The sequence below is a fragment of the Haliotis rufescens genome, unplaced genomic scaffold (genome assembly GCF_023055435.1).
Source record: "Haliotis rufescens isolate VD_foot unplaced genomic scaffold, xgHalRufe1.0.p SCAF_12, whole genome shotgun sequence".
Taxonomy (NCBI): Eukaryota; Metazoa; Mollusca; class Gastropoda; order Lepetellida; family Haliotidae; genus Haliotis; species Haliotis rufescens.
Window position 1 is genome coordinate 823846 of NW_025963802.1, and position 27381 is coordinate 851226.

Below are 27381 nucleotides of genomic sequence, written 5' to 3' on the forward strand. Positions count from 1 at the left end.
CTGAATGTGTGAGTTCTATTGAACCCGCAATTGTAGAAATACGACACTCACTAATACTGACCCCCCCAAACCCTGTAAATCTGCTTCCTTCAGTATTTATAAGTTGGAATTTACAGGATTATTTTGGAAGCAGTGCTATAACTTTATACGTCATGCCTTCGTTAAAGGAAGAGTAATAACATGGGCCATTGCTAGTCAAATGGAAATGTCAAATGAAAACATATTTCTCAAACAGTTTGACCTCTGTCCTGATCAAATGCTACAATATTACAAAAGTTGGTTGGTTGGTTGGTTTGTTTAACGCTGCACTCAGCAATATTCCAGCTATATGACGGCGGTCTGTAAATAATCGAGTCTGGACCAGACAATCCAGTGATTGACATCATGAGCATCGATCCACGCAATTGGGAACGGTGACATGCATCAACCAAGTCAGCGAGTATTACAAAAGAGACAAAACCATATCCACTAACATATGAAATCTTTTATGAAACCAGATTCCGATTTTATCATAAGCATGTGTTCATGGCACCAGGTGTACCGATGCAGCGTCATAAACACATGCAAGTACACGTCAATTGTTCACCTGCAATCACAAAATATGGAGTTGCATCGGACATCATTTTGGTCACAGATTTGGATATGCCCTCCACAGGTGAACCACACAGCTTTTTCAAAACGTTGGTGCCCTTGGAATAATGTGTCTCTGGATACAAGGACGAGTAATCTGTGAACAGTTTCTTGACGGCACAAACACCCGCTACTCATCGTAGGGCATTTAGCAACATACTTCCATCAAGCACAACAACCGCTGTTGCTCTTCCCCCGCCGTGTTCATCCCACCCATTTCATTTCACACCCGGGGGCACGGGTGGCCCAGTCGTCTAAGGCGCCGCGATTCGCTGTGGAGAGTTGCGTCCCTTGGGCATGCCAGAAACCTATGATTTTGGGTTCGAATCCCGATACGCCCCAATTATGTTTCTAGGTTTGTCAGCACCATACCCGTGCTCGTGGGTTTCACCGAAGTGGTAAACGTCTGAGACCTGCATCACTTTGGGCTTTCCTCCCACATTAAGCTGACACGCCGTAATATAACTGGAATACTGTTAAAAGCGGCGTTAAACACAACTCACTCACTCACTCATTTCACACCCAAGGCCGTCGATTCACATCGGTTACGGTACCTTTTAGAGCATCCAACACGTTAAGTGTAGCATTTCATGTCTTGCAGTTCCTGCCTGCTTACAAGTTAGTGATGAAACAAAGGTGCATCTTGCAGGGTACAAAAAAACTCAACTAACAATTATTTGCCAGCGACACAGCACATGGGCTATGTTTCCAAGTGTTAGCCCGGCCACACTTTGCTTTTGCGGAACGTTTCGAGTAATGAGTGAGTGAGTGAGTTGGGTTTAACGCCGCTTTTAACAGTATTTCGGTTATATCGCGGCGTGTCAGCTTAATGTGGGATGAAAGCCCGACGTGATGCAGGTCTCAGACGTTTACCACTTCGATGAAACCCACGAGCACGGATATGGTGCTGACAAACCTAGACACATAATGGGGGCGAACCGGAATTCGAACCCACTTTCGAGTAATGTGATTAAACCGAAGCAAGTTGATATAAATACTTAAATTTAAGTCCTACTTATTGGATTATGGACAATCACACACTGACCGGATAATATAATTATATAATGGGACTTCCCTAACCAATATATATATATATATATAAGTTATATTTTAAGTGTTGATGTTTTTTTATTAAAACCGTGCGTTGTCTCTTAATTGAACCTCCCTGTTCAAGGATTTTCATTTTGCGGAACAGTTTATTAGAAATTAGATTTGAATTCCATCTCTAATAAATCACAAGGTCGGTCTTAAACTCAACCCCCATGTGTAGTGTAATAAAGTATAGCTATGCCCGGAACTATTTCATGATCTTTAACTAATTTAGTTCAGGGCAAAACTATACTGTATTACACTTCCTAAGGGGGGAGAGGAAATTGTGTTGACGTTATGTTCGTGCTAACATTAGTGTCCATCTCTCGCTTATTGTAGGTGTTGCTGAAGTTGACGGGGTGCTGAAAGTAGCTTTGGGAACACCCATGTTTGTTGGTGGACTTTTGTCCATCGTCCTCGACACCACAGTTAAAGGTATGGAGGTTGTTTTGTTTAACCTACATGCATTAAGTACATCTTATGGCTGGCGTTGTCAAAATTGATCGGACGGAGAAAAAAGGGGGGGGGGGGGGGAGGGGAGGTGAAATCGGGTTTGACGTCGCGTCCAAGATTATTGCATGTGCTTGTACTTGTCCGGCCTGATGTCGATTTATAGTGCTAGCTCACTGAGATACAATGCCGCAGTTTGGCATGAATACCCCGCTCAGACACACTATACCGACTCCGAGCTGACAAGTCCTTGTTTTAGACCCTTAATGCCGAGTCCCAGCCAGGTTAACAACATTTATTCTGTTTGTTGTTTAACGCCGCACTCAGCAATATTCCAGCTATATGTCGGCGGTCTGTAAAATAATCGAATCTGGACCAGACAATCAAGTGATTGACATCATGAGCATCGATCCACGCAATTGGGATCGATGACATGTATTAACCAAGTCAGCGAGCCTGACCACCCGATCCCGTTAGTCGCCTTTTACGACAAGCATAGTCGCTTTTTACGGCAAGTATGGGTTGCTGAAGACCTATTGTACCCCGGAATCTTCACGGGTCTGGTTAACAGCCAGTACCATCTTTTAACGTCATTTGGTGTGACGCGGACGAACGCTCTACCACGAGACCACAGAGGATGTCCAAAAATTGCTGAAAAGTATGAATTTGGTGGGGATTATCTGTTAAGTTTTATTTTTGACTGTAAATCCCGCAGTGATTCCGAGTCAGACCAGGCCCACGACTGTACGGTTATCAGGAGGAGGTTTTAGAGGAGAATTAAATAGTAATTGAATGGGCACAAAGGCTGATAGTATTAATAACACTTGAATTGGAGATAACTCGTGACCTTACCCAATGAAAGTTTTAGCTTTGAAAGCTAATATGCTGACACTATATGACTGAAAGCTATATGACTGAAATTCACGTTGGCCATTTTGAAAAGTGAGTGAGTGAGTATGGTTTTACATGGCTTTTAGTAATATTCCAGCAATATCACGGCGGAGACACCAGAAATGGGCTTCACACATTGTAAACCCAGTCACATCTTTTCAAAATTCAATGGAATGTGGTATATGTGTGGTTAGTTATAGGTTCCACATATGTCCCGCTTTTGCGATGTTTTACAATTTGACCTTGATTTGACCTTTGACCAATATGAAGGCTGTAACTTCTTACGGCCTCTTCTCAACCTGTTTCTTTCAAAGTGCTCTTTGTAGTGGGGAGCAACAGATACGTTCCGATCTCACGACATTTCACATTTTGACCTTCAGTTGACCTTCAGAGTTTCTAAACCTCGAAATTCTCAAAAATGCACTTTGGGCTCTCTTAGCTTCTCCTCTTACAAAGGTGTTAGTCCAGAGTATTTATTCTAAAATATTGGAAACTCAATGCTGGCAGGACCGTTTGACAAGTCTTTGCTGACACTCTAAACTACATACCCAGGTGAGCTACTGTACCGTGGCACTAATTGTCTGGACATGACATTAACTATTCATTGTCAGTGGATCAGGTGTCATCGGTACTCGGTTAAAGTAGGTGGCCAGCTTACCATTGAGTAAGATGGGGTTGAATGGGGTCGGACAGTGACTTGACTGATTGCGTGTCCCGATGCTCATTTTTTCAACCACTGGTCTGCCTGGCCACAATTTATAGGCAGCCGTGGTAAACCCGGACTACGGCGTGAAGCAAACAAAACACTTCAACACGGTTCTTTCTATTTTCAGGAACACCGGAAGATAGGGGTCTTGTCACTTGGCGGAAGAACCAAAATGTGTCACGTGTCAATCACGGGAAGGGAGATAACTACAACAGTATTTCCGCCCAAGATGCCTATGAATGGTGCCTCCTGCCGCGTATCTACCACAGGCTGCCACTCATTGCAAAGCTGCCTTTTATGCCTTCGTTGACAAAATCTTCTCTATCCAACCACACTGTTTCAGAAGCTGTGGAGTTAAACTCCACCGTTGAAATGAATATGCTTTGAGCATCTGGCATAAAACGTTTTTTACAAAATATCAGGGATTACATATGAAGGTGCTCTACTATTTTGCATTCCCTAAAATGTGTACACAGTTCAATCTGTCTACTGTTTGCAATATATTGTTTTCATTTTCCTTACTTATGTCGTACTCACGGCTACGATTAGTGTAATTTTCCAGTCACTAGCCCAGGTCAGTGAAATACATGTTTTTAAACGATTAGACATTTGTTAATATACAGGCTGAATTTGAAAATGAATGCCCACGAAGAATCTAGATGGTATTCTAGTTCGGTTGGAACTGTTTCATTGTTTTGAATTCACCTACACAAAAGAATGCATAGTATATGATATAAATAAGTTCATGTGCTTCTCGTTTAAGCTAATAAACATTTTGGTTGCAGCATGGTTAGGGTATTCGCTCATTAACGGTCTCATTGACCAATATTCCGGGTTCGAGTCCCGAAATGGGTACTGATGTAATGTCTTTGTTGTTCTAAACCGTTAAATTGCAGGAACATTGGTTAAATATGCGTCGCGCCCTACCTTCCAACTCACAAAATAATTGTTTACCTAATAAGTCGGTGGGTGGTTCCTCCAGCCAGGGTAAATCACAGCCGACGTTTCACCATTGTCGGGAATCGAACCCGGGTCTTCGAACGCTAACCACTAGGCTACCCGACCGCCCCCTCAGCCACTGGAAGCCACGGTGGGTTAGATCGCCGACTGTGGTGGTTTTTAGGTGCCTCACTCTGGGTCCCGGGTGGGCCTGAACCCCCCCAAAGTACTAGAATTTGTACTTTAATAAGAAAGTGTTATCACAAATTTAACATTTGTTACAATGTACATCACGTTGAAAGAACGTTCTTATTTGTGACGTTAATTTAATTTTGTCGATATTGTTTCATTTGGTGAATGATAACTCTTAGTGCACATATGTATGATCTGATGTTTAAGCTGTCCATTGTCATACAATGCATTGTGTATATTGAACCTTTTAAGATAGACAAATGCTTCGTCATCCAATATGTGACGCGCATGTATGCATCAACATTTCTTGTTGATTGAGACCAATTTGAGTTTTATTACCCTTATGGGCTTCAATATGCAGTGTTATATCTTTTTGATACTAGTGATTCTCGAAGCTGATTGGTCAGTTGAACAAACATCAATTTTCATTGGACTACGGGACTATTTTTTTCCATCCTATTCATTCACAAATCCACGCTTTTCATTCAGATGTTTTACGTGCTTCAATCTCACTGATTCGTGTATTTTAAAGACAATAAATATAGTTTATTTTACATGATCTTCATTTTACAGTAAAAACCAAAACTACGTCTGCGTTTGTAAACAAACATGGCTGGCCATTTGACACCTGTCAAAGTAAATGACCTCGTTAAAGCGGACGGAGGTCTGACTGACATGGGTTATTCGTATAATTCAACCTCTGAACACATTTAATGTCTTCGTTGTCAAAACTGCATATGGCCAGATTGATGTTCCAAGATTCATATTGCGATGTTGCCAGAAACTGTTTCTAGTGCACCAAGAATGTGGCAAGATCATTACCACCAAGTCCGGGTTAGCGTCTGTGTTAAAGGACTTGCTGTTTGATGAATTTTGCGACCACCCGAATCCAAAAATCGGACATAATACAGACAGGTTTGCCTTTGAGAACGATGATGACATCGATAACTGCCAATGAAAATGAAAACACAATGAACAAGACTAAACTTGACAATTGACATGAACTTTGTTCACAAATTTATACAGGTAGGAAAAACACGAAAATGAACTTACACTTACACTGGCATTAAAAAAAAAAGAAACTCATTTTGCAACAACTTTTAAACTTTCCGAAAGACAATACAAGAAAACATTGATGCAGAGCATCAAAGTTCCCCGCCATATGTGATGCCTCACAAACGCATAATTATGATGTTACTGAAAGGCATGATGGAGCATAATTATATTAACCACAAATAACACAACGCTGTTGTGGAAAAAAATATTATTTATTTTGAGTATTTGGCAATACAGTTGATACATTTGCATAGGGTAGGTCTATTTAAAAATAGTTTCTTGTTTAACGCCGCACTCAGCATTATTCCAGCCATATGACGGAGGTCTGTAAATAATCCAGTCTGGACCAGATCATCCAGTGATTGACACCAAGAGCATCGAACTACGCAATTGGAATATGATGTTATGCATCGACCAAATCGGCGAGCCTGACTACCCAATCCTGTTCGTCGCCTCTTACGGCAAGCATAGGTTGCTGAAGACCTATTCTTACCTGGGTCTTTATTTAAAAAGTAGATCGAAGGAAATGGAAGCAATTTCTGGCATAAATGTAAACATGTGGAAATAGTATCAAAACTGCCAACAACATTGGCAGATGCACTTACTCCAAAAATAGATCACATTCTTTTTACACTTAGCATTTGGTTATAATAATGTAAATGAAAATACTAAGGGCTCCATATGGCAAAAAAAGTCATACTAGATAAGGTCTTTTTGTCACAACCACAGATGCACATACTCAACATATTATCACGTAGTTGGAGAACATTTCAATACCGGGACTAATCAATAACGGAGATTCCTCGTCTCTTGTTTAACGTTTTTTGGTCAGTTTTTGTGTGTATTTCTTTCTTTCAAAGAATAGTAATTGTGATCATGATGAGTTGAGTTACTTGTTTTTTTTCTATATACTGTTTTTTATCCAGTGTCAGTAACTGTTGTGGAATGTGGTTTACTTGTAACAATGACTGGTTTGAGTTCATATGATGATGATTGATTGGTTTGTCGTTTAACGCCGCACTCAGCAATATCCCAGCTATATGACGGCGGTCTGTAAATAATCGAGTCTGGACCAGACAATCTAGTGCCTAATATCATGAGCATCGATCCACGCAATTGGGATCGACGCCTCTTACGACAAGCATAGTAGCCTATATATATATATATACTGTTAAGATGTAATATGACAATTCATCCATACTACTAAACAGAAGTAAAACCGCTTGTCCATTCGGATCAATCTGACCAAGACCATTCCGCTGATGACAGTCAAATAATGCATACGAATCGAAATCCGTAAAAATTGCAATGGAGACATCATTAAAAGTTACCAAAAGTGACGGGGATATCAATATTGCTTTTTGAAATGATTCTATGAAATTTGTTTTCCCTGCTTCAATATTTGGAGCACCTGTGACGGAGCCATAAAACTGATCTGTTATGTAGACAATATCGCTTGAGGCAGTGGCTGCTGGGGACTGATTATGACCTAAATACTCATCATAGCCTTCGGTGTTAACTTTGTGGCTGCAGAGAGCTGTGCCTTCATCCAACAGATTATCGAGGTCAGTGGAACACGGTACAGACGCAAATGGATTTGAGCTATGGGACACAAAATATATGAATGACCAGAGCTACGGCTGTACATTGAATTCCATTAAACGGTTGAAAAATACTACAGCCTTGATGCAAATTCGCTGACACACTACTCCGATTTTGCTTTGACTTTGCTACCAAACGTTTCACATGTGGTTATGTGCGGTGCACTGATTAAAAAACACACACGTGGGACTGGGTTAATTCAAAATACGGAATATAACTATTCCAAATATTTCCAGTGAACATGAGCATCCAAACAATCAAAAGTGTGGTATGTAGAATATGGAATTCAGCCATATTACATTTAAATTGAGATGTCGTCGTTGTTCATGAATAAGCATATTGAGAACATAATTTTTATTATGCTGTTATTTACGATCTCCGGAACACAGTTCTTCTTTTGTATACACCGTGAAAATCAGAAAATTAGTCCTTGAGGAAAAAAGGACATCGGATTACACATGAATGGTTTAATAATGTCAGCTAATGACCAGAAACGGTCAGATGCATCAATTAACTACATAAAGACGATTTTGAAGTATCTCTTATTGCTGGAAAAGAATAGCATCAACATTCGACGCACATGATTTGTATGTTTTGTTTCCGTAAATGCGTGGCTTGAAATTTCAAATAAACCAACATGTCGACATACATGCCACAAATTTAACGTTTCCCGTATACTTCCCCGCCTTAAGGGCGGGGAAGAATAAAGATCCATTATTTCGTAGAATTTTGTAACGATGTGTCAAGGAATAAGAACGTTGTGACACTTTTTTGATACAATGTATACGTTTTTGTAAGCGCGACGTCAGCACAGTACGGCACTGAGCGCCATGCAGACTGACTGACGTCCAGGCACCATGAGGGAAAAGGATACAGGTTGGTTGTTATGTTGTTTACGCCGCACTCAGCAATATTCCAGCTACATGACGGCGGTCTGTAAATAATCGAGTCTTGACCAGATAATCCAGTGATTGATATCATGAGCATCGATCCACGCAATTGGGATCGATTACATGCATCAACCAAGTCAGCGAGCCTGTCCACCTGATCCCGTTAGTCGCCTCTTACGACAAGCGTAGTCGCATTTTACGGCAAGCATGGGTTGCTGAAGACCTATTCTACCCCGGATCTTCACGGGTCTATTGCGCTAATTGAGTCTTAGATAACCATAACATTAAGCAATACTGATTATATCAATAAGATCATTGTGTTATGTTTTGTTACCATTTTTGCAATATTATCTATAAGATCAAGATGTACCTTGTAGCACGGAGACATTAAATGGCAATCTTCATAACCACAGAGAAACATTGATCCTCTCACTGTTGCATTGCTTGTTCACGCCAACAACATGCTTTATTATTGACAATATTGACTACCACTGTGTCAGGATTTCTTGTCGTGGTTTTATGGGATGTGAAATATATGACAAATGAGTTTTAGACCAAAGAAAGGGTAAGATTCCCCGTTTGTACAGTTTCGTGGCTTCTGGGGAATCGATACTCGCTTCAGGACCTGAAATCACTGTTTACAAAACCTTGTCAAATCCGTGTTTGCTGACATTAGACCTTTTATGGAAACAACTTTTTGATTGATTTTCCGCTTCAAAACCGTCCTGATGAAATGATAAAAAAAAGTATTTGTGAACAGCCGTGACAAAGAATAAAGAACTTTTGTAGCCAAAAAAATGTCTTTACATTCTTCTAACTTCTAAATGTCCCACTCAATACTTTTGCGGATTGCTTCCTTTTGTTGTTTAGGAGTTATTTAAACAGGCTGGGGTGACTTTTCTTATTTTGTCACGATCTTACATTCCCGATTGCCGATATTTCAAGCACCGTAAGTATCCTTCTTTCAGACCTTGAGTGAGTGAGTGAGTGAGTGGGTGGGTGGGTGGGTAAGTGAGTGAGTGAGTGAGTGAGTGAGTGGGTGGGTGGATGGGTGGGTGGGTGCATTGGTGAGTGAGTGAGTGAGTGAGTGAGTAGCAACACAACTCCAATGTATTACAAAATGTTATACCTTTTCTCTTTTGATGCGACTTTGATAACACTTGATGACTGAGCTAATTAAATTAAAGAAGATGTGGCTCTTCGTTCATTCTCCTTGGAACTTCCAGATCTCTGTGAACGTATATTATTGCCACTCCACTTTTTGTACGGTTATTCGTGTGCTGTTTTCTACATCGGTACAAGACCCTTTCACAGAAAAAAAAACTGGGATAAAAAGCTGCAGTCGTTTCGGAGTTTCGGATAGTGTAATATCGGATAGTGATTCATGGACACATGTTTATGATCTTGTTGGAATCATACACTGGACTCTGGTGATTATTTGCAGAGATTTCTTGTGATCTTGGAAAGGGTTTTGTCGACGTGTGGGACAAAACTCGAACATATTAAGGTAAGGATTCATATCAAGTTCCTTTGTTGCTTTTTGTCACTTCTATGTGTCACTTACTCCAAATGCAAAACAAGTAATTACTGAAAAAAACAAAACAAATATAACTAATAAATGTATATCTGAAGAGGATCAGAACAAACTCTACCGTAAAAAGGAGTGAAAATAAGAATTTGACGGAGGAAGTGGGAAATATGAATTTGTAGGAGGAAATTCCACTGAGAAATTGTGTAGCCGAGGGTGTTTGGAATACACAGAAATATGATAATATATGCAATGAATTAAGTCAGCCCTTACTTAAGTTTCGACTGCTTTCCATCCCCCCTCCCACAAGTGATGGCACCACCCGTGAAGATCCGGGGTAGAATAGGTCTTCAGCAACCCGTGCGTGCCGTAAAAGGCGACTATGCTTGTCGTAAGAGGCGACTAACGGGATCAGGTGGTCAGGCTCGCTGACTTGGTTGATGCATGTCATCGTTCCCAGTAGTGGATCGATGCTCATTATATCAATCACTGGACTGTCTGGTCCAGACTCGATTATTTACAAACTGCCGTCATATAGCTGGAATATTGCTGAGTGCGGCGTTAAACAACAAACAAACAAACAAACAAACAAAGTGATGGCACCAACATTTCTTCAAGTATTTGCGATATGCCAGCCGAGGTGGACCAACCATTCTGGTCTGTAGTCGGCTTTGTTTGCAGAAAATCAAATGAATGTTTTATTTGAATGGTGTGAGGGGATGAGTATAAATGTTACGTTTGTTTTGTTCATATTTTCATCCTTCATTAATATTTGACCATTTCCTCAAATCCCCTTTTAAATGAGCGTTTGTTTTCCTTTTCAAATCAAGCACATTCTTGGTATCCCATGTTGTGATAGGGTTAGAATATTATATATTTATTTAAAGACTACTATTCGTGTCAGCACGTGCAGACAGACTTTCAATCAATCGATCAATCATTCAATCAATCAATGCTTTATTCAGTATGAAGGTCATAGTCCACTGGTAAATATTTAATTCTAATAGCACCCAAAGCAGCGCATACAAGTAAAAACTGATATCCATCCTCTTTACCCCGATCCCATCAAGGACTGATTCTCACGCATACATCGATCTTCGGCCACCCACCTTCATTATTTCTCAAACCCCTCTAAACTTCACTAAAATGTTTCGAAGCTGTAACATCTTTAATTCAGTTAAGACGTTTATGGTTCTTTTAACTTTGGTTAAATATTCAATTTTAGTTAAACATAATAGATATAGAACGTTAAGGCCGGAGAATAACCAGTCTCGATTATCAGTAGAAACAGATTCTATTAGGTGTAAAAGGCAAAGTAAAGGTTGGAATTTGTGAAAGGATTACTGAATGGATGTCCTGCTGTACTGGTAGCGTCCGTCACTCAGTTTGCATTAATAAGTAAGTGTTTGTTTGTTTGTTGACTGTTGCACAGCGGTACTCCTGCTATGCTCCGGTGCCCTGTAAACAAACCAGACAATCAAATGACACGATAGCTTCAACAATAATCATTAAGTATGTTTTGTCTCCGTTTGTTTGACAGCCAAACAAAACATTGAGAAAAAAGAAGGTATCTATTATTTAAGCCCAATGTGTATTATCTACATTGTAAAAACAAACTTAAGTAACATGTACGCTTTATTTGGGAGGCGGTCTTCCTGCATTAGTCATATTATACACGATTACCAAACACTACGAACAAGTAAGTAAGAACGAAGTAAGCAGGTTTTCTTCATACTCTGAAATCTCTTGACCCCTCGGAGTAACCCGACAATCCAATAGCTTAAAGAATACTTAAGGGGCAGTTTTAACATGTTTCTTATTGTAGTAGGTAACTCAAATATAACCTTTTTGAGGCGTAGAAATAGAGCAGCTTCACATAACCTAACCTCACAAGTGAAGACGAATGGTAGCTTGTCCGCCATAGTGCCATGTCTTTAGCTTATCAGTTTCCCCCATTATAAAAACAACATCTGGTTTTCAATTATATCATTTAAGTGCTTGGATATTGGTCTACAACACGTACCATGTCCAGAGTTTACAATATGGAGAAACATAGATCACTCTTCCATTGTGAACATTCAATTCAGTTTTCAGATTCTCAAACAAATTTCAAGGCGTAAATAAATATGACAAGATTTTATTGAACCAATTCCATTGGTTTGAGAATATACATAAATAGCCAGCATCACACTGCAGGTGATAATAACTCAATAATAGCCGATACCTGAAACAAAAAAATAGTAGAATAAAGTTGGGATATATGGATAAGTCACAACGAAGTCTTGAAACTAGCTGCATGATAAGCTAAACCAAATATTAGAGAAAGCAGAGAATAATTTTGAAGATGTTTTATAAATGTCATCAGCTTTGTCGCGTAAAATAATAATACCACATAGGTAAATTATATAATTTTGCAAACAAGACTGAAAGTGGGATACGATAAACAAATGATATCATATTTTGTGAAATACCTTTTCCCAATCCAATTCCGTATCCTCCAATTCCGCCGTAGAGACCACCATAGCCTCCAAGTCCTCCGTACAGACCTCCCATGCCTCCGTATAGACCTCCCACGCCTCCGTATAGACCTCCCATGCCTCCGTATAGACCTCCCACGCCTCCGTATAGACCTCCCATGCCTCCGTACAGACCTCCATAGCCTCCGTACAGACCTCCAAGGCCTCCGTGCAATCCACCCATTCCGTAGCCAATTCCGCCCAGTCCTCCTTTCAACCCGCCAATTCCACCATACAGACCGGTAGGCTCGGCAAAGGCGGTAACAGCCAGGCAGGCAACAAGAGCGGCGACTATCTTCATCATTTTGAGTATCTATTGAGTAAGGTGAAAATCGTTGTCAAGAAAGGGAAATAGCATGTTATCGTTACTCATCTGGTACATTCAGTTCACACCACTCATTGTGAATTATGTTATCAGTTTTACTTTCACCTGCATTCATATATTTCCCAATTTACAAGAACGTTTTATGTTACATATTCGTACTTTTATGAATTGGCTCAACATAAAGATTGAAAACAGCCAGATGCGCAGCAGATGAATCAAACATTAAAAGTATACATATATATCACAAGCAAACCTTAAAATAGTACTTACAGTTTGGTCTTGACTCGTATCTGTGTCTCAACGGCAGGTGAAGATAAGAGATGATGGAACAGTTTCCCCCATCCTTTATATATACCATTTGTGAATTATACGTGATTGATTTACCTTGGGCTGGCCACTTCCAGGTAAGTAACGCACCTCAGTTTAATGGTGTAAATTAAGCATTCTTTTCGCATCAAAGGGCCCGAGGTTATCACCCTACGGGTACACATGCGAGCTGGTATACATGAACATCGATTAAGGAAGTACAAGACAACGTATATAAAGGTGGCAAACAGACACACTCTCTCTGGCATCGTCCAACTGCATTTCAAACAGTCCTCGATACTCAACGTTTAACCTATATCAAGTAAATATTCGATAACGGTCTGAAAAGTGTGTATCCAGTAAATATATGATGAGGGAGCAACATACATCAGACATTATAATGCATCTGTGTGATACGACATAACAAGAGACCAGAAAACTGACGCAACACACTAGTACAGTCTCACCACAGTACAGCAGTAGCACTGTACCACACGGGGTCAACTATGCTAACCGTTTCCGTGTAATACAGCAGCCTGCTCACAAGAAAATAGCTTCTGCTGAATATACTGCAGAAGTCCCCAGATACTACATTATTCTCCCCGAATTTTATTTATCTTACTGCACAATAACAATAAACTACAGCAGCTTTATTTCCTAACTGATAGGTACATATATTGGTTTCTTCTCACAAAGGGACTGTCACTATGAATACTCACAACACCTTTTTATGCGTGTAATATCTGTTAAAAGCCTAAATTACACCAATGTCTTCTGAAAACATGATTGACATATGAACAACAGCTTGTTTTCTCGTCTTTGTTGACTTGTCTTTGTATGTGTTTGTGACGGAGGAACCGTTGGGGCAGGATACGTTTACTTTTGGCAACCGCCAGGTATCATCACTATCTGGTAGTCATTCATACGCACATGCGTGTGATCATTAAAGTCGAAATCGTACAATTGTCTCTGCTTCGAGCAGAGCTTTCGAATGATTCTGAAAAGGGTTATGTGGCTTTTATTTGCAACTGCGTTTCTTGAGAGAACTCTCTTATTTTCAACATATCATCTTGATAATTGTACACTTCATTATCAAGGCATTTGTAATAATACGAGCATCACTAAATTTGTTATCTCAATTTCTATAGATAACGCCTGAATATTGATATAATAATTATAGAATGATGACCCTTTAACTACATTAATCGTCAACGCCAGAGAATAATCAGGCTCCAATATCTGCTGAAACAGATTTCATTGGGTGTAAAAGGCAAGATTGTGCTAAAACATATACTGAATATCAGTGATGTCACCAGGTGTTAATGAATAGTTTATATTTGTATATATTTGAGCTCCTCCGTCAGTTCCATCGTGTGCCAGATTGGGAGAACGTTGTCTTTTGACAACGTCTCAGCCATTCATACATTTGCATATATACTGATTCACTGTTGCAAATAACTCACTTTAACGTGTTTTAATCTTCGGGTGAATCTTTGGTTCTAAACATTAGAAAAAAGAAGAAAGTATATAAATCGCCTCTACCCTTTACGTATGCCCTTGACATGATGAAGCAGTAGTGATAGTGATGACTGTGTTCTTTTAAGGCGTGTTTAAACCAAAACTCATATCAAGAATAAAAACACGCGCAAATCAGTTTGACAATGTATAACTATATAAGGGTTTCCCAGAAAAACCGTACATCTAAAAGTAAAGACGTGTGTTTTCAGAAGAAAATGCTCTTAAAGTATAACACAAAGGTGTTTTCAAAGATAGACATGATCAAAAGACTTGTTTTTACAGTCTGGTTGTTGTTATAAAGACTTATGACAAGCTTTAAAGTTGGACCATTTATTCCGCTGAATTTCACTCTCTACAGTTACCAAATGCAATCTCCTTTGTATTGATAAATGATTGTCACTTTTGCGTTGTAATCAAACAATAGGGATATATTAGCTATTTGTTTGTTGATTGCAATCTTCAATCCTACCAATCCAGTTCGGAATCTTAAAATTCGCAGTCTGATTTAATCAATATGTATTTTACAAATAGCGCCTACAGGGAAGGTGGTTAGTAAACACACAACTAAATATCTATATAGATACTTCTCCTATTAATTACATAAGCAGTATGCAAAATGTTAAATTGCATCATCAAATCAAGAAGTACATGTTTGATGGAAATTACAAATAATTCGTAGTTTGATAAGCTACACCCGGACAAGCGTTTTTAATAGTTACTTTTGAATTCAATCGTTTTGTTTGTGTTATTAATAAACTGTAAAGATATGTTACTGTCATGGAAATTCCAACTGTATGCATTCCCTTCTAACCAAAGCAGTAAGAATCTTGCAACATTTGTTTTGATGCTCTACATCACCATGGCTTTCGCTGTTTCATTGCAGCAGCTCAGATATTATTTATACAAAGCGCCATAACAACATGTAGATTGTATTCTGAATACAACTTTCGCTCATTTTCAAGGACAGCACACACATTTGCATTTCAATACAGTGCACACTGTCTACCCCTTGATCCCGTTAATGAACGCTTTGACCAAAATTGATACTCCTGCTTATTTGTTTCGCTGCGTGTTTTTAAAATGCAAATTGAAATACAGACAGCCAATTCCAGATATTATGGTACTTCAAATGGCCATCAAACCCTTTCGTGGCAGCCCAAATGATACATTCCCGTGAAACATGAACTCGGGTAAGTGACATTTTGTGGGAGATACATCAAGCATAAAATCCCTCCTCTTATCATCATGTCCGGTTTCCTCAGGAACTTAATACACATTTCAGTAGTTGATATCTTAGCTTGAAGTAAAACGCAATATCATTTAAGTGCTTGGATATTGGTCTACAACACGTACTATGTCCAGTGTATACAATATGGAGAAACATAGATCACTTTTCCATTGTGAACATTCAATTCAGTTTTCAGATTCTCAAACAAATTTCAAGGCGTAAATAAATATGACAAGATTTTATTGAACCAATTCCATTGGTTTGAGAATATACATAAATACCCAGCATCACATTGCAGGTGATAATAACTCAATAATAGCCGATACCTGAAACAAAAAAATAGTAGAATAAATTTGGGATATATGGATAAGTCACAACGAAGTCTTGAAACTAGCTGCATGATAAGCTAAACCAAATATTAGAGAAAGCAGAGAATAATTTTGAAGATGTTTTATAAATGTCATCAGCTTTGTCGCGTAAAATAATAATACCACATAGGTAAATTATAAAATTTTGCAAACGAGACTGAAAGTGGGATACGATAAACAAATGATATCATATTTTGTGAAATACCTTTTCCCAATCCAATTCCGTATCCTCCAATTCCGCCGTAGAGACCACCATAGCCTCCAAGTCCTCCGTACAGACCTCCCATGCCTCCGTATAGACCTCCCACGCCTCCGTATAGACCTCCCATGCCTCCGTATAGACCTCCCACGCCTCCGTATAGACCTCCCATGCCTCCGTACAGACCTCCATAGCCTCCGTACAGACCTCCAAGGCCTCCGTGCAATCCACCCATTCCGTAGCCAATTCCGCCCAGTCCTCCTTTCAACCCGCCAATTCCACCATACAGACCGGTAGGCTCGGCAAAGGCGGTAACAGCCAGGCAGGCAACAAGAGCGGCGACTATCTTCATCATTTTGAGTATCTATTGAGTAAGGTGAAAATCGTTGTCAAGAAAGGGAAATAGCATGTTATCGTTACTCATCTGGTACATTCAGTTCACACCACTCATTGTGAATTATGTTATCAGTTTTACTTTCACCTGCATTCATATATTTCCCAATTTACAAGAACGTTTTATGTTACATATTCGTACTTTTATGAATTGGCTCAACATAAAGATTGAAAACAGCCAGATGCGCAGCAGATGAATCAAACATTAAAAGTATACATATATATCACAAGCAAACCTTAAAATAGTACTTACAGTTTGGTCTTGACTCGTATCTGTGTCTCAACGGCAGGTGAAGATAAGAGATGATGGAACAGTTTCCCCCATCCTTTATATATACCATTTGTGAATTATACGTGATTGATTTACCTTGGGCTGGCCACTTCCAGGTAAGTAACGCACCTCAGTTTAATGGTGTAAATTAAGCATTCTTTTCGCATCAAAGGGCCCGAGGTTATCACCCTACGGGTACACATGCGAGCTGGTATACATGAACATCGATTAAGGAAGTACAAGACAACGTATATAAAGGTGGCAAACAGACACACTCTCTCTGGCATCGTCCAACTGCATTTCAAACAGTCCTCGATACTCAACGTTTAACCTATATCAAGTAAATATTCGATAACGGTCTGAAAAGTGTGTATCCAGTAAATATATGATGAGGGAGCAACATACATCAGACATTATAATGCATCTGTGTGATACGACATAACAAGAGACCAGAAAACTGACGCAACACACTAGTACAGTCTCACCACAGTACAGCAGTAGCACTGTACCACACGGGGTCAACTATGCTAACCGTTTCCGTGTAATACAGCAGCCTGCTCACAAGAAAATAGCTTCTGCTGAATATACTGCAGAAGTCCCCAGATACTATACATTATTCTCCCCGAATTTTATTTATCTTACTGCACAATAACAATAAACTACAACAGCTTTATTTCCTAACTGATAGGCACATATATTGGTTTCTTCTCACAAAGGGACTGTCACTATGAATACTCACAACACCTTTTTATGCGTGTAATATCTGTTAAAAGCCTAAATTACACCAATGTCTTCTGAAAACATGATTGACATATGAACAACAGCTTGTTTTCTCGTCTTTGTTGACTTGTCTTTGTATGTGTTTGTGACGGAGGAACCGTTGGGGCAGGATACGCTTACTTTTGGCAACCGCCAGGTATCATCACTATCTGGTAGTCATTCATACGCACATGCGTGTGATCATTAAAGTCGAAATCGTACAATTGTCTCTGCTTCGAGCAGAGCTTTCGAATGATTCTGAAAAGGGTTATGTGGCTTTTATTTGCAACTGCGTTTCTTGAGAGAACTCTCTTATTTTCAACATATCATCTTGATAATTGTACACTTCATTATCAAGGCATTTGTAATAATACGAGCATCACTAAATTTGTTATCTCAATTTCTATAGATAACGCCTGAATATTGATATAATAATTATAGAATGATGACCCTTTAACTACATTAATCGTCAACGCCAGAGAATAATCAGGCTCCAATATCTGCTGAAACAGATTTCATTGGGTGTAAAAGGCAAGATTGTGCTAAAACATATACTGAATATCAGTGATGTCACCAGGTGTTAATGAATAGTTTATATTTGTATATATTTGAGCTCCTCCGTCAGTTCCATCGTGTGCCAGATTGGGAGAACGTTGTCTTTTGACAACGTCTCAGCCATTCATACATTTGCATATATACTGATTCACTGTTGCAAATAACTCACTTTAACGTGTTTTAATCTTCGGGTGAATCTTTGGTTCTAAACATTAGAAAAAAGAAGAAAGTATATAAATCGCCTCTACCCTTTACGTATGCCCTTGACATGATGAAGCAGTAGTGATAGTGATGACTGTGTTCTTTTAAGGCGTGTTTAAACCAAAACTCATATCAAGAATAAAAACACGCGCAAATCAGTTTGACAATGTATAACTATATAAGGGTTTCCCAGAAAAACCGTACATCTAAAAGTAAAGACGTGTGTTTTCAGAAGAAAATGCTCTTAAAGTATAACACAAAGGTGTTTTCAAAGATAGACATGATCAAACGACTTGTTTTTACAGTCTGGTTGTTGTTATAAAGACTTATGACAAGCTTTAAAGTTGGACCATTTATTCCGCTGAATTTCACTCTCTACAGTTACCAAATGCAATCTCCTTTGTATTGATAAATGATTGTCACTTTTGCGTTGTAATCAAACAATAGGGGATATATTAGCTATTTGTTTGTTGATTGTAATCTTCAATCCTACCAATCCAGTTCGGAATCTTAAAATTCGCGGTCTGATTTAATCAATATGTATTTTACAAATAGCGCCTACAGGGAAGGTGGTTAGTAAACACACAACTAAATATCTATATAGATACTTCTCCTATTAATTACATAAGCAGTATGCAAAATGTTAAATTGCATCATCAAATCAAGAAGTACATGTTTGATGGAAATTACAAATAATTCGTAGTTTGATAAGCTACACCCGGACAAGCGTTTTTAATAGTTACTTTTGAATTCAATCGTTTTGTTTGTGTTATTAATAAACTGTAAAGATATGTTACTGTCATGGAAATTCCAACTGTATGCATTCCCTTCTAACCAAAGCAGTAAGAATCTTGCAACATTTGTTTTGATGCTCTACATCACCACGGCTTTCGCTGTTTCATTGCAGCAGCTCAGATATTATTTATACAAAGCGCCATAACAACATGTAGATTGTATTCTGAATACAACTTTCGCTCATTTTCAAGGACAGCACACACATTTGCATTTCAATACAGTGCACACTGTCTACCCCTTGATCCCGTTAATGAACGCTTTGACCAAAATTGATACTCCTGCTTATTTGTTTCACTGCGTGTTTTTAAAATGCAAATTGAAATACAGACAGCCAATTCCAGATATTATGGTACTTCAAATGGCCATCAAACCCTTTCGTGGCAGCCCAAATGATACATTCCCGTGAAACATGAACTCGGGTAAGTGACATTTTGTGGGAGATACATCAAGCATAAAATCCCTCCTCTTATCATCATGTCCGGTTTCCTCAGGAACTTAATACACATTTCAGTAGTTGATATCTTAGCTTGAAGTAAAACGCAATATCATTTAAGTGCTTGGATATTGGTCTACAACACGTACTATGTCCAGTGTATACAATATGGAGAAACATAGATCACTTTTCCATTGTGAACATTCAATTCAGTTTTCAGATTCTCAAACAAATTTCAAGGCGTAAATAAATATGACAAGATTTTATTGAACCAATTCCATTGGTTTGAGAATATACATAAATACCCAGCATCACATTGCAGGTGATAATAACTCAATAATAGCCGATACCTGAAACAAAAAAATAGTAGAATAAAATTGGGATATATGGATAAGTCACAACGAAGTCTTGAAACTAGCTGCATGATAAGCTAAACCAAATATTAGAGAAAGCAGAGAATAATTTTGAAGATGTTTTATAAATGTCATCAGCTTTGTCGCGTAAAATAATAATACCACATAGGTAAATTATAAAATTTTGCAAACGAGACTGAAAGTGGGATACGATAAACAAATGATATCATATTTTGTGAAATACCTTTTCCCAATCCAATTCCGTATCCTCCAATTCCGCCGTAGAGACCACCATAGCCTCCAAGTCCTCCGTACAGACCTCCCATGCCTCCGTATAGACCTCCCACGCCTCCGTATAGACCTCCCATGCCTCCGTATAGACCTCCCACGCCTCCGTATAGACCTCCCATGCCTCCGTACAGACCTCCATAGCCTCCGTACAGACCTCCAAGGCCTCCGTGCAATCCACCCATTCCGTAGCCAATTCCGCCCAGTCCTCCTTTCAACCCGCCAATTCCACCATACAGACCGGTAGGCTCGGCAAAGGCGGTAACAGCCAGGCAGGCAACAAGAGCGGCGACTATCTTCATCATTTTGAGTATCTATTGAGTAAGGTGAAAATCGTTGTCAAGAAAGGGAAATAGCATGTTATCGTTACTCATCTGGTACATTCAGTTCACACCACTCATTGTGAATTATGTTATCAGTTTTACTTTCACCTGCATTCATATATTTCCCAATTTACAAGAACGTTTTATGTTACATATTCGTACTTTTATGAATTGGCTCAACATAAAGATTGAAAACAGCCAGATGCGCAGCAGATGAATCAAACATTAAAAGTATACATATATATCACAAGCAAACCTTAAAATAGTACTTACAGTTTGGTCTTGACTCGTATCTGTGTCTCAACGGCAGGTGAAGATAAGAGATGATGGAACAGTTTCCCCCATCCTTTATATATACCATTTGTGAATTATACGTGATTGATTTACCTTGGGCTGGCCACTTCCAGGTAAGTAACGCACCTCAGTTTAATGGTGTAAATTAAGCATTCTTTTCGCATCAAAGGGCCCGAGGTTATCACCCTACGGGTACACATGCGAGCTGGTATACATGAACATCGATTAAGGAAGTACAAGACAACGTATATAAAGGTGGCAAACAGACACACTCTCTCTGGCATCGTCCAACTGCATTTCAAACAGTCCTCGATACTCAACGTTTAACCTATATCAAGTAAATATTCGATAACGGTCTGAAAAGTGTGTATCCAGTAAATATATGATGAGGGAGCAACATACATCAGACATTATAATGCATCTGTGTGATACGACATAACAAGAGACCAGAAAACTGACGCAACACACTAGTACAGCCTCACCACAGTACAGCAGTAGCACTGTACCACACGGGGTCAACTATGCTAACCGTTTCCGTGTAATACAGCAGCCTGCTCACAAGAAAATAGCTTCTGCTGAATATACTGCAGAAGTCCCCAGATACTATACATTATTCTCCCCGAATTTTATTTATCTTACTGCACAATAACAATAAACTACAACAGCTTTATTTCCTAACTGATAGGTACATATATTGGTTTCTTCTCACAAAGGGACTGTCACTATGAATACTCACAACACCTTTTTATGCGTGTAATATCTGTTAAAAGCCTAAATTACACCAATGTCTTCTGAAAACATGATTGACATATGAACAACAGCTTGTTTTCTCGTCTTTGTTGACTTGTCTTTGTATGTGTTTGTGACGGAGGAACCGTTGGGGCAGGATACGCTTACTTTTGGCAACCGCCAGGTATCATCACTATCTGGTAGTCATTCATACGCACATGCGTGTGATCATTAAAGTCGAAATCGTACAATTGTCTCTGCTTCGAGCAGAGCTTTCGAATGATTCTGAAAAGGGTTATGTGGCTTTTATTTGCAACTGCGTTTCTTGAGAGAACTCTCTTATTTTCAACATATCATCTTGATAATTGTACACTTCATTATCAAGGCATTTGTAATAATACGAGCATCACTAAATTTGTTATCTCAATTTCTATAGATAACGCCTGAATATTGATATAATAATTATAGAATGATGACCCTTTAACTACATTAATCGTCAACGCCAGAGAATAATCAGGCTCCAATATCTGCTGAAACAGATTTCATTGGGTGTAAAAGGCAAGATTGTGCTAAAACATATACTGAATATCAGTGATGTCACCAGGTGTTAATGAATAGTTTATATTTGTATATATTTGAGCTCCTCCGTCAGTTCCATCGTGTGCCAGATTGGGAGAACGTTGTCTTTTGACAACGTCTCAGCCATTCATACATTTGCATATATACTGATTCACTGTTGCAAATAACTCACTTTAACGTGTTTTAATCTTCGGGTGAATCTTTGGTTCTAAACATTAGAAAAAAGAAGAAAGTATATAAATCGCCTCTACCCTTTACGTATGCCCTTGACATGATGAAGCAGTAGTGATAGTGATGACTGTGTTCTTTTAAGGCGTGTTTAAACCAAAACTCATATCAAGAATAAAAACACGCGCAAATCAGTTTGACAATGTATAACTATATAAGGGTTTCCCAGAAAAACCGTACATCTAAAAGTAAAGACGTGTGTTTTCAGAAGAAAATGCTCTTAAAGTATAACACAAAGGTGTTTTCAAAGATAGACATGATCAAACGACTTGTTTTTACAGTCTGGTTGTTGTTATAAAGACTTATGACAAGCTTTAAAGTTGGACCATTTATTCCGCTGAATTTCACTCTCTACAGTTACCAAATGCAATCTCCTTTGTATTGATAAATGATTGTCACTTTTGCGTTGTAATCAAACAATAGGGATATATTAGCTATTTGTTTGTTGATTGCAATCTTCAATCCTACCAATCCAGTTCGGAATCTTAAAATTCGCAGTCTGATTTAATCAATATTTATTTTACAAATAGCGCCTACAGGGAAGGTGGTTAGTAAACACACAACTAAATATCTATATAGATACTTCTCCTATTAATTACATAAGCAGTATGCAAAATGTTAAATTGCATCATCAAATCAAGAAGTACATGTTTGATGGAAATTACAAATAATTCGTAGTTTGATAAGCTACACCCGGACAAGCGTTTTTAATAGTTACTTTTGAATTCAATCGTTTTGTTTGTGTTATTAATAAACTGTAAAGATATGTTACTGTCATGGAAATTCCAACTGTATACATTCCCTTCTAACCAAAGCAGTAAGAATCTTGCAACATTTGTTTTGATGCTCTACATCACCATGGCTTTCGCTGTTTCATTGCAGCAGCTCAGATATTATTTATACAAAGCGCCATAACAACATGTAGATTGTATTCTGAATACAACTTTCGCTCATTTTCAAGGACAGCACACACATTTGCATTTCAATACAGTGCACACTGTCTACCCCTTGATCCCGTTAATGAACGCTTTGACCAAAATTGATACTCCTGCTTATTTGTTTCGCTGCGTGTTTTTAAAATGCAAATTGAAATACAGACAGCCAATTCCAGATATTATGGTACTTCAAATGGCCATCAAACCCTTTCGTGGCAGCCCAAATGATACATTCCCGTGAAACATGAACTCGGGTAAGTGACATTTTGTGGGAGATACATCAAGCATAAAATCCCTCCTCTTATCATCATGTCCGGTTTCCTCAGGAACTTAATACACATTTCAGTAGTTGATATCTTAGCTTGAAGTAAAACGCAATATCATTTAAGTGCTTGGATATTGGTCTACAACACGTACTATGTCCAGTGTATACAATATGGAGAAACATAGATCACTTTTCCATTGTGAACATTCAATTCAGTTTTCAGATTCTCAAACAAATTTCAAGGCGTAAATAAATATACAAGATTTTATTGAACCAATTCCATTGGTTTGAGAATATACATAAATACCCAGCATCACATTGCAGGTGATAATAACTCAATAATAGCCGATACCTGAAACAAAAAAATAGTAGAATAAAATTGGGATATATGGATAAGTCACAACGAAGTCTTGAAACTAGCTGCATGATAAGCTAAACCAAATATTAGAGAAAGCAGAGAATAATTTTGAAGATGTTTTATAAATGTCATCAGCTTTGTCGCGTAAAATAATAATACCACATAGGTAAATTATAAAATTTTGCAAACGAGACTGAAAGTGGGATACGATAAACAAATGATATCATATTTTGTGAAATACCTTTTCCCAATCCAATTCCGTATCCTCCAATTCCGCCGTAGAGACCACCATAGCCTCCAAGTCCTCCGTACAGACCTCCCATGCCTCCGTATAGACCTCCCACGCCTCCGTATAGACCTCCCATGCCTCCGTATAGACCTCCCACGCCTCCGTATAGACCTCCCATGCCTCCGTACAGACCTCCATAGCCTCCGTACAGACCTCCAAGGCCTCCGTGCAATCCACCCATTCCGTAGCCAATTCCGCCCAGTCCTCCTTTCAACCCGCCAATTCCACCATACAGACCGGTAGGCTCGGCAAAGGCGGTAACAGCCAGGCAGGCAACAAGAGCGGCGACTATCTTCATCATTTTGAGTATCTATTGAGTAAGGTGAAAATCGTTGTCAATAAAGGGAAATAGCATGTTATCGTTACTCATCTGGTACATTCAGTTCACACCACTCATTGTGAATTATGTTATCAGTTTTACTTTCACCTGCATTCATATATTTCCCAATTTACAAGAACGTTTTATGTTACATATTCGTACTTTTATGAATTGGCTCAACATAAAGATTGAAAACAGCCAGATGCGCAGCAGATGAATCAAACATTAAAAGTATACATATATATCACAAGCAAACCTTAAAATAGTACTTACAGTTTGGTCTTGACTCGTATCTGTGTCTCAACGGCAGGTGAAGATAAGAGATGATGGAACAGTTTCCCCCATCCTTTATATATACCATTTGTGAATTATACGTGATTGATTTACCTTGGGCTGGCCACTTCCAGGTAAGTAACGCACCTCAGTTTAATGGTGTAAATTAAGCATTCTTTTCGCATCAAAGGGCCCGAGGTTATCACCCTACGGGTACACATGCGAGCTGGTATACATGAACATCGATTAAGGAAGTACAAGACAACGTATATAAAGGTGGCAAACAGACACACTCTCTCTGGCATCGTCCAACTGCATTTCAAACAGTCCTCGATACTCAACGTTTAACCTATATCAAGTAAATATTCGATAACGGTCTGAAAAGTGTGTATCCAGTAAATATATGATGAGGGAGCAACATACATCAGACATTATAATGCATCTGTGTGATACGACATAACAAGAGACCAGAAAACTGACGCAACACACTAGTACAGCCTCACCACAGTACAGCAGTAGCACTGTACCACACGGGGTCAACTATGCTAACCGTTTCCGTGTAATACAGCAGCCTGCTCACAAGAAAATAGCTTCTGCTGAATATACTGCAGAAGTCCCCAGATACTATACATTATTCTCCCCGAATTTTATTTATCTTACTGCACAATAACAATAAACTACAACAGCTTTATTTCCTAACTGATAGGTACATATATTGGTTTCTTCTCACAAAGGGACTGTCACTATGAATACTCACAGCACCTTTTTATGCGTGTAATATCTGTTAAAAGCCTAAATTACACCAATGTCTTCTGAAAACATGATTGACATATGAACAACAGCTTGTTTTCTCGTCTTTGTTGACTTGTCTTTGTATGTGTTTGTGACGGAGGAACCGTTGGGGCAGGATACGCTTACTTTTGGCAACCGCCAGGTATCATCACTATCTGGTAGTCATTCATACGCACATGCGTGTGATCATTAAAGTCGAAATCGTACAATTGTCTCTGCTTCGAGCAGAGCTTTCGAATGATTCTGAAAAGGGTTATGTGGCTTTTATTTGCAACTGCGTTTCTTGAGAGAACTCTCTTATTTTCAACATATCATCTTGATAATTGTACACTTCATTATCAAGGCATTTGTAATAATACGAGCATCACTAAATTTGTTATCTCAATTTCTATAGATAACGCCTGAATATTGATATAATAATTATAGAATGATGACCCTTTAACTACATTAATCGTCAACGCCAGAGAATAATCAGGCTCCAATATCTGCTGAAACAGATTTCATTGGGTGTAAAAGGCAAGATTGTGCTAAAACATATACTGAATATCAGTGATGTCACCAGGTGTTAATGAATAGTTTATATTTGTATATATTTGAGCTCCTCCGTCAGTTCCATCGTGTGCCAGATTGGGAGAACGTTGTCTTTTGACAACGTCTCAGCCATTCATACATTTGCATATATACTGATTCACTGTTGCAAATAACTCACTTTAACGTGTTTTAATCTTCGGGTGAATCTTTGGTTCTAAACATTAGAAAAAAGAAGAAAGTATATAAATCGCCTCTACCCTTTACGTATGCCCTTGACATGATGAAGCAGTAGTGATAGTGATGACTGTGTTCTTTTAAGGCGTGTTTAAACCAAAACTCATATCAAGAATAAAAACACGCGCAAATCAGTTTGACAATGTATAACTATATAAGGGTTTCCCAGAAAAACCGTACATCTAAAAGTAAAGACGTGTGTTTTCAGAAGAAAATGCTCTTAAAGTATAACACAAAGGTGTTTTCAAAGATAGACATGATCAAACGACTTGTTTTTACAGTCTGGTTGTTGTTATAAAGACTTATGACAAGCTTTAAAGTTGGACCATTTATTCCGCTGAATTTCACTCTCTACAGTTACCAAATGCAATCTCCTTTGTATTGATAAATGATTGTCACTTTTGCGTTGTAATCAAACAATAGGGATATATTAGCTATTTGTTTGTTGATTGCAATCTTCAATCCTACCAATCCAGTTCGGAATCTTAAAATTCGCAGTCTGATTTAATCAATATTTATTTTACAAATAGCGCCTACAGGGAAGGTGGTTAGTAAACACACAACTAAATATCTATATAGATACTTCTCCTATTAATTACATAAGCAGTATGCAAAATGTTAAATTGCATCATCAAATCAAGAAGTACATGTTTGATGGAAATTACAAATAATTCGTAGTTTGATAAGCTACACCCGGACAAGCGTTTTTAATAGTTACTTTTGAATTCAATCGTTTTGTTTGTGTTATTAA

The 27381-nt window shown here is 38.6% G+C and overlaps 2 protein-coding genes and 2 long non-coding RNA genes across 5 annotated transcripts in view; 1 reads left to right on the forward strand and 3 right to left on the reverse strand.

Annotated features, from left to right (window-relative positions):
• The window catches only part of LOC124124657 (solute carrier family 23 member 2-like), a 49404-nt gene extending 43976 nt beyond the window's left edge, over positions 1-5428 (forward strand). For both annotated transcript variants that reach the window (XM_048393234.1, XM_046487876.2), the window contains exons 12-13: positions 2059-2154; positions 3894-5428. In XM_048393234.1, the coding sequence (XP_048249191.1) occupies positions 2059-2154; positions 3894-4153 (356 nt within the window). In that variant the 3' untranslated portion in view covers positions 4154-5428. The remainder of the gene's footprint in view (positions 1-2058; positions 2155-3893) is intronic.
• The window catches only part of LOC124124654 (neuropeptide-like protein 29), a 234840-nt gene extending 221689 nt beyond the window's left edge, over positions 1-13151 (reverse strand). The window contains exon 1 of the mRNA XM_048393236.1: positions 13085-13151. The gene's annotated coding sequence lies outside the window, so the exon portion shown is untranslated. The remainder of the gene's footprint in view (positions 1-13084) is intronic.
• Positions 13152-16089: 2938 nt separating this feature from the next.
• Positions 16090-16626, reverse strand: LOC124124658. Its single transcript, XR_007220181.1, has 2 exons — positions 16440-16626; positions 16090-16192 (listed from the first exon to the last, which is right to left on the reverse strand). It is a non-coding gene; the product is annotated as an uncharacterized LOC124124658 (long non-coding RNA).
• Positions 16627-20087: 3461 nt separating this feature from the next.
• On the reverse strand, positions 20088-20624 carry LOC125378316. The gene is made up of 2 exons (XR_007220182.1): positions 20438-20624; positions 20088-20190 (listed from the first exon to the last, which is right to left on the reverse strand). It is a non-coding gene; the product is annotated as an uncharacterized LOC125378316 (long non-coding RNA).
• Positions 20625-27381: the final 6757 nt, after the last annotated feature.